Consider the following 12253-nt stretch of genomic DNA (forward strand, 5'->3'; position numbering starts at 1 on the left):
TCATCTCACATAACCAAACGAACGATGCTCATAAACTTGTGTACTGTTGTTCTCATAATGATCCATGGTAAGTAAAGTTTACACGGTAAGTAAACTTTAAAGGCGGTTAAATAGATTCAAATAGGTTAATACGTTAATAAAATAACCATGAATACTTGATACTTGAATGAACTGATTTTTTAAAAATTTATTTCATCATAGGTGTGGAAAGTTTAAGCTTAAAACAACCTCAAAAGTTCTCGGTGAAGCAAAAAGGTAAATCTGTGTCCTTTAAATGTGAGGTAACAGACTTGGGCTCTAGTAATTATGTCCACTGGTACCATAAAAAAGATGGTGAAACTTTTAAAAGACTGCTGTACATAAGCCACTCTGGGATTGCTACAAATGAAGCAAAATACATTGTCTCTGAAAAAATTGGAAATTCATATGGCATAAAACTCAAAGAAACAAAGGAGGAACACGCTGGGATGTATTACTGCGCCTGCTGGGATGGCAGCCACAGTGAGAGAACACTTTAACATCTTTTACATAAACCATGAGAGACTGTTGTGCCACAAAAGGAACTTTGCCAAAATCTAACTATTAAGCCACATGCAGTATTGACTGTCTGAAAGATACTCTCGGAGAAGAACCACAAAATAGTGCCGTTTGGGGTAGCAAATGTGATTGCAGATAGCAAAACCAAAAATATAGGGTAGAATGATGGTTACTTTATGAAATGTAGTGGAAACATGCAGGCCTTGTCAATGCAAACAGTTTTTCGGGTTGCAGTACAACAACTTTAACAAGCAAAAGGGAATTCATGAACAGCACACAATTCAATGCAGAGTCTCAGTAAACAATAACACATCAGCCACTGATATGCATTACATAATGTGAGCAGTGCAGTCAATATGTTTTGAAGTCTTTATGTATTTATTTATTGCTTTGATTGGGCTGTAAGGAGAAAGGCAAATAAATAAATGAGCGAGTGTTAGATGGTCTTATGGATTGTGCAACACTTCTGAGACTTGAAAAGTGCTAGACCACCAATAGCCAGAAATGTTTGGTTATGTCTTTAAATGTCACTTTGTGTATCACAAATTTATCACAAATGTATCTCAAAGAACTTTAACCACACATTGAAATACAGCTACTTATAGGCTACTTGTTTCTTTAGGTGCTGAGGCAGTCCAAACAACATTAGAAATCACGCTCATCGCAGACTAACAGGCTGATCCTGTGTCACATTCAAAAGTGGTGGAAATTATGAAATCCATTATTGAAATGCATAAATCCTTGATGGAAAAGAATAAACTTAAGGTAAATGTACAGATTAAGATCATGTCACATACTGTATAACTCAATTAGCATGAGGGTAGGAAACTCAATAGCATTGCAACTTCCTGTTTGTAGCTCACTGAAATTAAATCCACCTTCATCACAGAGAAAACACAGAAGAAGGCTCTTTCTGCCACCATGAATGCTATGAATGCTCCTCTGATGCTTTCGTTATTCCTGTTTATTCAGTTGATATGCAAAGGTGAGTATTTTATTGTGTGGCATTATAACTGATTCTGTATTATAAAACTAGTGTTTTGAATAACCATTATTATGCACCTAACCTAATAGTCAAAAGTCTCTATGAAAAGGAAATTTGATTTGTGACTTCTTGTTGTTTTGTTTGCAGTGGATGGAGCTGTTGCACTGAAACAGAAAATCTCACTGACCAAAGCAGTGGAAAAGTTAGCCGTTGTAGTCTGTCAATTACATGTAAGCTGCTGGGGCTACATCCACTGGTATCAGCAAAAAGATCAAGAAACACTCAAGAGAATTCTGTATGCTGACATTAATGATGGATCTGCGAAATGGAATGATGCTGGTGATGAGTTCAAATCAGAAAAGAAAGCATCGAATCATTTTGCTTTGAAAATCACTAAGCTGAAAAAAGAGCATTCAGCGATGTATTACTGTGCATGCTGGGACTACAACTCAATCAGCACTGTAAATATAAATGCTGAAGCTTTGCACAAAAACTGCTGGGTTCCTGTCTTGATCAGAAACCACAAACCTTTCCCTGAACTTTATATAAACATAAATGTACTACTGTAGTTCAAACAGTAGAGCATGGTGCTAATAACACCAAGCTTATGGGTTTGATTCAGGGAATACATGAAATTACAAAATGTATATCTTGAATGCAGTGTAAGCTGTGACTGACAAATGCAGAAATAAACAACACGACCAGATTCTGTTTACTATTTTTGAAGAAGGGGCTCTCAGCCTGAGCTGTCATCCTAATCATGAACCTCAATGAAAACTCAGATTAGCATGAGGACAGGAAAACAGCCTCCCATTTGTTACCCATATGCAGTTGATATCAAAAATGTATGATTAGAAATTGGGTTCTGATACCATTCTGTTCAGAAATAGGGTTCTGGTGTGGTGCTGCACCTGCTGGATATCCTCATAAATGTGGTGAAAAACATCAGTAGACTGCAGATGTGCATACAAACCCCTTCTTTATAGGTGAACTTACATAGTGGAAATGATTAAAGTTTGTCTGAAATTTGGAAATATACATCCCTTGCTGGTGAAATAACATTTTGCACATATAAAGAAAGATGAGTTCACTGCCCTACACAGTCTAATAAGCTGCTCAAGGCTTTACCAGTATTTTTGTTTATGTAGCATATTAAGTAAGCGGACAAGAATTTATGTACACTGGTGGTCAAATGTTTGTAATAATTAAAATTTGTAATGTTCCTGAAAAAAGTCTCTTATGTTCACCAAGGCTGCATTTATTTAATCAAAAATACAGCAAAAACAGTAATACTGTTAAATATTTTTACAATTTAAAATAACTGTTTTCTATTTTAATCTTTAATGGCAAAGCCATGGAATTGCATGTCAGCATCCATTACTCCAGTCTTCAGTGTCCCTTGGGCCTTCAGAAATCTTTCTAATATGGTGATTTGCTGAAAATTCGGTAGCACTTTATTTTACAGTGTGTGTACTTCCCTGTACATACATGGTAAATATCTTGTACCTACAGGCAAATGAGTGGTAACACAAGGTACTTACCTGAAGTGTATGTACACGGTAACTAATAAGAAACACGGCTGTACTTAACAGTCGTACATGCATGGTAATTATTTTGTTCATACAGACAAGTGTTGGTACTTACAGGTAGTGCCCGTACATGAATATACACTTATTGAGTAATTGATGGTAAGTGCCATTGCAGTTAACTTGCCTCATCTTTAACGACACTGTTTCTCTTAACTAATTGGTCCAATAGGGATTTTTGATGACTACATTTCTAATAATTATGTGTGTAGACAAATTTTATTTTGGAATTATACAGTAGCTACCAGACTCATATTTGCACTTGCAACTCCTGATTGTCATGTGTCTAAATCCCTGTTTAAAAGGACTGTGCCTGCTAAGTATTAACACTATGCAGTGCTGCACAGTTACTGCCGTGTTCCCAACCAACTTCCAAAGTTCCAAACTGCAATGGCACCTACCATCAATTACTCGATAAGTACCTTGGTCCATTTTTATACCCCCCAACTTGAGTACCGCATAACTTATTCTGTACATTAACTAATAGGTACATACACCATGCATGTACATTTTACATAAACATTACACAGGTTAGGACTTACCAAGCGTACCGTATATACCAAGTACAGTATGTGTCTTGTTTGTTACCACATAATACCACATTTTTCCGTAGGTGCTACACATTTACCATGTACATATCATTAGTATGTACAGTTATGCGTCTTGTTAGTTACCATATACGGATACTGTAAGGACGTGCCTGTTTGTACCCACTTGCCCATAAGTACTACATATTTACCATGTATATACATTAGTACAGTAAGTACAGTAAAGTATCTAATTAGTTACCATGTATGGGCACTACCTGTAAGTACCCACACTTGTCTGTATGTACAAACAAATGACCATGCATGTACGACTGTTAAAGGGGTCATATGATGCGATTTCAAGTTTTCCTTTCTCTTTGGAGTGTTACAAGCTGATTGTGCATAGATAAGATCCCTGAAGTCGCAAAGACTGAAGTCTTAAAACCAAAGAGATATTCTTTATCAAAGTTGAGACTCTGCCACGCCCCCCTAACACGGCTCGTTCTAACACGCCCCCACATATCTACCTCACTATGTGGAAATATTTGCATAATGAGGCCCAAATGTTCACGCAAAGAAAGAAGGCGTGGTTTCAGTAACCGCAGTTAGTGTTGATGCAGCCATGTCAGGGAGACGCTGTGTGTTTCTAGGCGAAAGCAAAAGCACTTTATTTACCATATACGGATACTGTAAGGACGTGCCTGTTTGTACCCACTTGCCCATAAGTACTACATATTTACCATGTATATACATTAGTACAGTAAGTACAGTAAAGTATCTAATTAGTTACCATGTATGGGCACTACCTGTAAGTACCAACACTTGTCTGTATGTACAAAATAATTACCATGCATGTACAACTGTTAAGTACAGCCGTGTTTCTTATTAGTTACTATGTACATACTGTACACTTCAGGTAAGAACCTTGTGTTACCACTCATTTGCCTGTAGGTACAAGATATTTACCATGTATGTACAGGGAGGTATACGTACTGTAAAATAAAGTGCTACCGAAAATTCAGCTTTGCCATCACAGGAAAAATATAAAAAATTATATTCAAATAGAAAACAATTGTTTTAAATAGTGTGAAAATTTCAAAGCTACTCATTTTACTGCATTTTTGATCAAATGCAGCCTTTGTTGAGCATTCTCAAAACATCAAAACTACTCATTTATATGCTAATTTTATTACCGTTCATAGAGTAATACAAAAGCACAGAGTAGAAGCTGAAGAATCTGTCACATCTGAATCATGAACCACAAAACAAACTCAGATCAGCATGAAGGCCGGAAACTTAATATCATAAACCTCCCCTCATCCCAGAATGAAGACAGAAGCTCTCCAGACACTCTCTGCCATCATGAGTCTTCAAATGCAGTTGCAGTTTTTGTTTCTTATGTACCTTTTAGGTAAAGGTGAGTCTTCTCATTTTGAGGTTTTCAACATACCATCTTTTTCTAATTTTCTCATTTAAGTTATAAACATTATATCATTTATATCAGCTATTATATATTACCTATAGGGCAACATATTTTATGTCAAGTCTGATTGTTATTTTGTTGCAGTGGATGGAAACGTGAAGTTGCAACAGAAAATGTCATTGATCAAAGCTTTGGATAAGACAGTTGTTATAGACTGTAATTATCCTTCAGACTGCAGGGACTACATTCACTGGTATCAATTAAAAGAGGGACAAACCTTAAGAAGAATATTATATTCTGGAATTTCAAGTACAACCACAAGCAACGATGCTGGTTTTGAATCATTTACAATAGATAGGAAACCATCAAATTTGGCTCTCAAAATACGTGAACTGAAAGAAGAGCATTTGGCAGTGTATTACTGTGCCTGCTGGGTCTCAAGCGGCACAGTGGTTATAAATATTAACACCCTGTGCAAAAACTCAGCAGGCTTCCTGCTTTAATCTGAAACCACAAGCCACAAGTTTTTTTTTTAATTATTTAACAGACACAAGGCCTTCATTTGAATTATTTTTTTAATTAATTAATTAATATTATTCTTTTTTACTAAAAGTTTAGTGAGTCTGCATAGCCACAGACCGCATTTCTACTGTTGGTCAAATCTCAGCTTGTTGACAGTTGTACCAGCCCTGAGTGAGTACTGCAAGATTTGTAAATAAACTATTGCAGTCCTACTGGTAACAATGTGATATGACACTGTACAGAACACTATTGCTGGATTTGTTCAATGCAGAAGTAAATTAAAAGTGTTTTAGCACTTCAATGACCAAAATCAAGATTAAGATTCATATTATCTCTCTGAGTTAATATTTCAAAAGTCTACGGTGATATTCTACAACAATGTACAAAAGGCAACAGCAGATGCTCTTTTGCACAAGCTGCACCTTTTTGTTCAAGAACAAATGACTGTGGGAGACAGGAAAGTCTTCGGTTCGGGTACAAGACTTTTCGTGATAGGTAAGAAAAAAATCATATCATTAAGGTCTTCTAGGCTGATTTTAAGCATTTTGAACTTAATTTCACACAAATTACTTGTGTAATTCAGCTGAAGACAGAGAGAAGAATAGCTACTGTAGAATAGCAATTCCAGGCTGCTTAGTGAGTGTGCATGTTTGCATAAAAAAGGTGAAAATATGCTAAAGTCATAGTTTACCCAAAAATGAAAAGTCTGTCATTATTTTCTCACCCTCATGTCATTCTAAACCCGTATGACTTTCTTCTGTGGAGCACAAAAGGAGATATTTTGAAAACTGCAATTGTTTTGTGCATACAACGAAAATAATAATAAAAAAGGTTCAGTGTGATTTTGGACCCCACTGACTTCCATTGTACGAACAAAAACAGTTCTAAAACATTCTTCAAAATATCTTTTGTGTTTTACGGAAGAATACAGTCAAATGTTGAATAGTATGAGGGCGATGATAACAGAATTTTCTTTTTTGTTTTTGTGAATTATCCCTTTAAAATAGTGTAGACCATCAGGAACAGTGGTCTTAATCAATTATATAGCAGGCTAGAAGGTTTTTCATTATTCAGAAGTATTTGTAATAGACTTTATCTGAGTGGGCAACTGGATCAAAAGATTTGGATCTGGAACACGGCTGGTTGTAACCGGTAGGAAACAGTGTCAGAATTTCTTCAAATGCATAAAATTATATAATTTCTAAGTAACAATTTGCCAGTCAGTCTCTTTTTGCTTATTTGCTCATTTGCTCATTGATCACTGAAGCTATGTTCAACATGTGTTTCTCTCAAGACCCAAAGAAAGAAACTGTCACGGTACCAGAGTTGACTGGATACCGACCATCAAAAAAAACCACTGACAATCATGGCAAACAGACAATGTTATGCCATGCCAGTGGCATGGTTCCTGACTTTGTGACATTCAAATGGCAAGAAAAGAGCGGTGCAGAACAGTGGACGGATGTATCAGAGGAAAATGTTGTGGAGCAGAGGAAAGAAAGTCCAGCTGTCACTGTGACAAGTATGATGATTGTAGATAAAACTATAGCAGAAAACAAGGACTACCAATGCATTGTTACCCATGAGGGAAACACTGAGAATCCTTCCAAATCTCTTGAAATGAAGAAAGGTAATTTGAAGACACTCCGATTTACTACAAATTGCATGGAAATAAAGTTTAATACAACTGATACGGGTTGAAGACACAGAAAGCTTACATTATAAACAATTATTCCTTATTATGTATGACAACCTCATTAAACCCTTAATTAAATCAAAGAATTAATTAGAATTAAACATTACAAACATTACAGTGTTAACATATGGATGAAACATTCATGAAAAAAAAAATATATATATATATATATATATATATATATGAAGAGTTTATTTGCAAAAGTAGATAACTTTTTTTCAAAAACCATGTTTTTTACTATGTTATCATGTTTTTATTGCGATTTATTGTGTTAGTTAGCTGTATTTTTTAGTTATTTTTTTTAACCTAATCAAAATAACCCAACTTTTGATTTGATTGAGATTAATTGGAATGCACAATGAAAAATACTTCATTTTTGAAAATTGTTAAAAACTGAGTTATCTGTTTTTGCAAATTAACTCTTCATATATACATGTGTTTGTGTGTTTGCATTTACATTTTTGTCACTGTATTTTGATATTTTAGAAATCAGTAAGCCGGCAAAGGAATCTAAAAATGATGCTCAGAACCCAACATGTCCACCCAGCACGGAGGAGACCATAAAAAAGCAAATATCAGGTAAATAAATAAAAAATAATAGATAACTGTATATAAATTTGGATAAAGATACATTTGGATGGATTTTTAACTATTTTTGTATTTCAAAATCTTATTTCCAAGCCAACATTTAAATTAATAATTTTTTTGCCAGTTAAAATCAGAGTATAATCTTTTGTACATTTTCTTAAAGTCATTTAACAGACTATTATTATTATTATTATTATAGAGTCACTGAACTATTCTGATCTAACTGATCCTATTTGTCTTAATTTAATTGGGTAACACTTTACAATAATATGTAATTTATTAACATTAGTTAACGTATTAACAAACATGAATGAACAATGAACAATACATTCATTACAGTATTTATTCATCTTTGATAATGTTAGTTAATAAAAATACAGTCGTTCATTGTTAGTTCATGTTAATTCACAGTGCATTAATGCTAATGTTAACAAACAACTTGTGATTTTAATAATGCATTAGTAAATGCTGAAATTAACATTAACTAAGATTAATAAATGCTGTATTGTTCAATCTTAGTTCGTGTTAACTAATGTTAACTAATGAACCTTATTGTAAAGTGTTACCTTTTATTGACACTGCACCTTAAGGGACCAAAAAGAGAAGAAAAAACTTACATTGTCAGATCATTCATGCCAAAACATTTCATTCACATAAATTGTTACCTGTGTTTATCAAAAACATAATGTGCAGATATGTTGCGCTTGCTACCTATATGCAGTATGAATAAAATTAACATATAAATGTTTTACATAAAAGCATTTAACTGTGTGGTTTTTTTCTTTATTACAGGAGATTCAGAGCAAATACCAAGTATGTTCCTGTTTGTCTATGCATATGGTGTCATGCTCATGAAGAACGGTTTATTTTTTTGCATTGTGTCTATATTTCAATTAAAGAAAAAAGCTGGAAAGAAAGACAAAAGCTCAGAGACTTAACGCATAAGATAAATATCAAGCAAGCAAAGGTTTATTACATAAAGCACATCTCGCTAACTAAAGAATAGATGCATATCTACAGCAATATTATTTCTGCTTAAAATGTATGGCTTTTAAATTTGTTGTTGATCTGCTTTGCACAATTAATTTTTTCATCTTTAAAATGAAATATTTAGATTTTTTTTAAATGTATAATGTACCCAAATGTAAAATGTTTTGCTTTCCCATTGTAATGTTTTTGTTGCATTCTCTGAATTTCTTAAATAAAAATCTGCTCATAAAATAAATGAAATGTTATCTTTACACGTGTAGTACGACGAATTCTCTACAAACGCACTTTTTCAATTATGAATAATTAAACTCTTTTTTATAAATTTTGATTGTATGAGATCTTATCTTAAAAATAAAATGAAACTATTATATAAAAAGATTATTATATTATCCCAGGTATTATCAATAAATCAAAAAAACAATATAATACAGCATGTACCACATAAGTACTTATTTAGGTTCCAATAATTCATATCATAAAAATACTATAATTTATTAATAATAATAATACTAAACTTGACTATTATGTTGGCTAAATCACTGCCTATTTTACTACTTAAAATTGACTTCTTAAAAAACAAATAACATTTTACATCTTTATAGTGCACTATGCTACAAAATAATGTTTTAATTTATTAAATAAGTTTAAAGATCAAAACCCCATATACATGAATGTGAAAACATGGTGATTGAAACTGCTGCGGTAGGAAAATGTGGTTGGGTATGTACACACTGCAGGCGGAGGTGCATACTGGAAAGAGAGCATGCAGCAGTTTAACCACAGCACGATTGGCTGATAATTTATTAGCGGCTGCAGGGTGTTTGTCTTGTTGATCTAAGCTGTTATTTGTGGGCGAGGAGGTTGCACTATCCGTGAGAGCACAAACTGACTCTCAGCTGGGGTTTCCGCTCCCCTCGCTTTCAGGCTGGAAAAACTCATGCATAAAGACTCACGTTTAATAAAATCAGTAATTGTTTTAATGCATAACGAAAGAAAAATACAATCGGCCATCATCTTGCATACTTGAGGCTTTGTGATAGGTACATACTGTATTGAGATTCTCAAAATATTAAAGAAAACCGGAGGTTCCAGACCTGCACCAGGTACATAAGCCCTTATTCAGTAAGCATGGCAAAAGTAAACTCAACAGGAAGTAGATTTATTTTTCTTACTTAAGATGATTTAAGAAAGCTTACTGAAGAGGAGCCAAAACAAACATAAAAACGTATTACATATCCATGCATCATTACAAGTAATATATTTCTTCATTTAAGTGCGTTTCATGCAAAACTAGGCAAGTCCTTTATTTTGCAAGTAAATCAAGCCTCTATCATCTCTCTGTTCATTCCAAAAACTCCCAGACAGGTAGAAAAAGCATTAAAAAAAAAGAAAACAGACAGGGAAAAACATGAACTTCACACACTGAGTGGCAGTGCAGACCTGAGACTATACTGCTTTTCACATTTAGGTCAACTCCAGTGATGTATGTGAGATCAGAGGCATAACAATGTTAATACACATATGGAGCTAGTAGCGTAAACGTGAGACGCAGTCTTTTTGTTACACTGAAGCATTTGAAGAGTGTCATAAATGTCGTGTTCAACGCTGATATCATTTGATGATTAAGTTCAAAATGCACATTAAAATCCTTCATTTTTTTCAAGCAGTACTGCATAAACACTAGTTTTTTGTTCAGTGGAAAAAAATTAAGTCACACAAAATAATCGATTGCACTAAGAGCTTGTGTGGCATGGAGAGAGAGATAAACAAACTGCTGATCATGGCGATGGTGGATTTAAGGCAGAGTGACTGTCTTGTTCTGGTCACCCATGTACAAAAACCTATATTAAGACACATGGCCCAAGGTTGAGGAAGAGGCTGTTGCACTTGGAAAATCAGTCTTTAATCTGAGCTCCTAATAAAAAAGCAAAATAACAACATATTATTAAGATTACTTGGATTAGATCAACTGAGGAAGAAAAACATTTTATAAAATAACTATTAATATTGATACCTGTTAGACGATGGGCTTCTCAAGATCATATTTATCATCAAGGTCTTCATCGGAGTCTACAGAAGCAAAGGATCATATTTAGTGTGATTAACAGAGCATGGCTGTTGTTTGCACACAACAAACAAGCCAAAAATCACAAGTGGGGATGTTTTTACAAATGCACAAGGTATGTTATATTCATAAAAATATTCACTTACAATTTTCTCATATTAATAAAGTACACATCATTTTGTTGCCCGTGATGTTTTTCTAAGCAACAACTGAAAACTGAAATAATATTGAAAAATAGAAATATGAAGTAATAATAATATATATATATATATATATATATATATATATATATATATATATATATATATATATATAAAAGCTCTGTTTACTAAGATGAACAACATCCATCTGAATAAAATCAGCACAGAAAAGTGATCTTTTTTTAGGCCGTGAATCTAAAGCACATGAAGGCACAGGGTAATGCAAAGACATGTGCGATAATTTAAAATGCATAAAATATGAAAGGGACACATACTGCAGCAATGCCAAAAAGAGTTTAGTTGCCCACAATGGAACGGACACTGCTGACTCAATTATCAAGAAGTGCAAAGAATGAAAACAAAACTAAACAAAAATAAATGGTCACACTTTATTTTGAGGTACAGTTCTCACTATTAACTAACTATTAACTATGACTTTTGCCTCAAACTGCTTATTAATTAGTTAGTAAGGTAGTTGTTAAGTTTAGGTATTGGTAGGATTAAGGATGTGTAATATGGCCATGCAGAATATGTGCTTTATAAGTACTAATAAACAGCCAATAAACTAGTAATATGTATGTTAACATATAGCTAATAGTGAGAACTGATCCCTAAACTAATGTACCAACAAAACTAAACTAAACTAAAGCAAATTAAAGTAAACTAAACTGTCAAACTAGAAACAAATGAGCAAATCTAGAGATTTACTTAAGATTTTTTTAGGATTCTTATTTAATTTTGTTTGCAAGAATTGAAATGTCTTTACTGGCACTTTGGTCAGTTTAATGCATCCTTGTTGAATAAAAGTTTCAATTTATTTTTTAAAAATCTTACCCCAAACTGTGAACATTAGTGTATATATGCTGTATATATATAGATAAAAGATAATGTTAGTATATGAATGTTTCTCTCCTCAGCTCTTGGCTGTGTTTCGCAGCTTTGTTTCCGGCATATGCACTGCACAAAAAAAAAAAGACTGACTCCAAACTTTTGAACGGTGTGTGTGTGTGTATATATATATATAGTGATTGCAGAAAATGTTTTGTTTTTAATGTTTTTTTATTGAACATTGATGGAGCAACAGATTTTGTGTGAACATAAATCATAACAGTTAAACATCTTAGAAATATATGA

The 12253-nt window shown here is 33.6% G+C and overlaps 1 protein-coding gene across 1 annotated transcript; it reads left to right on the forward strand.

The window, feature by feature from the left end:
* The first annotated feature begins 5983 nt into the window (after positions 1-5983).
* On the forward strand, positions 5984-8978 carry LOC107584080 (uncharacterized). Its single transcript, XM_016270502.1, has 4 exons — positions 5984-6075; positions 6875-7210; positions 7763-7855; positions 8657-8978. Exons 1-4 carry the CDS (start codon positions 6021-6023, stop codon positions 8800-8802), a joined length of 630 nt encoding a protein of 209 aa, XP_016125988.1. The 5' UTR covers positions 5984-6020; the 3' UTR covers positions 8803-8978.
* The last annotated feature ends 3275 nt before the right edge of the window (positions 8979-12253 follow it).

Source organism: Sinocyclocheilus grahami, unplaced genomic scaffold, assembly GCF_001515645.1.
Source record: "Sinocyclocheilus grahami isolate Dianchi unplaced genomic scaffold, SAMN03320097.WGS_v1.1 scaffold5.1, whole genome shotgun sequence".
In the NCBI taxonomy this organism is placed as follows: domain Eukaryota; kingdom Metazoa; phylum Chordata; class Actinopteri; order Cypriniformes; family Cyprinidae; genus Sinocyclocheilus; species Sinocyclocheilus grahami.

What these genes read in the sequence shown, in the direction of transcription:
- LOC107584080 (XM_016270502.1), top strand. Translation starts at nt 6,021, where the DNA reads ATGACTGTGGGAGACAGGAAAGTCTTCGGTTCGGGTACAAGACTTTTC. An exon ending in ATCTCTTGAAATGAAGAAAG is followed by an intron (nt 7,211 to 7,762) that starts GTAATTTGAAGA and finishes TTGATATTTTAG; the next exon opens with AAATCAGTAAGCCGGCAAAG. An exon ending in CATAAAAAAGCAAATATCAG is followed by an intron (nt 7,856 to 8,656) that starts GTAAATAAATAA and finishes TCTTTATTACAG; the next exon opens with GAGATTCAGAGCAAATACCA.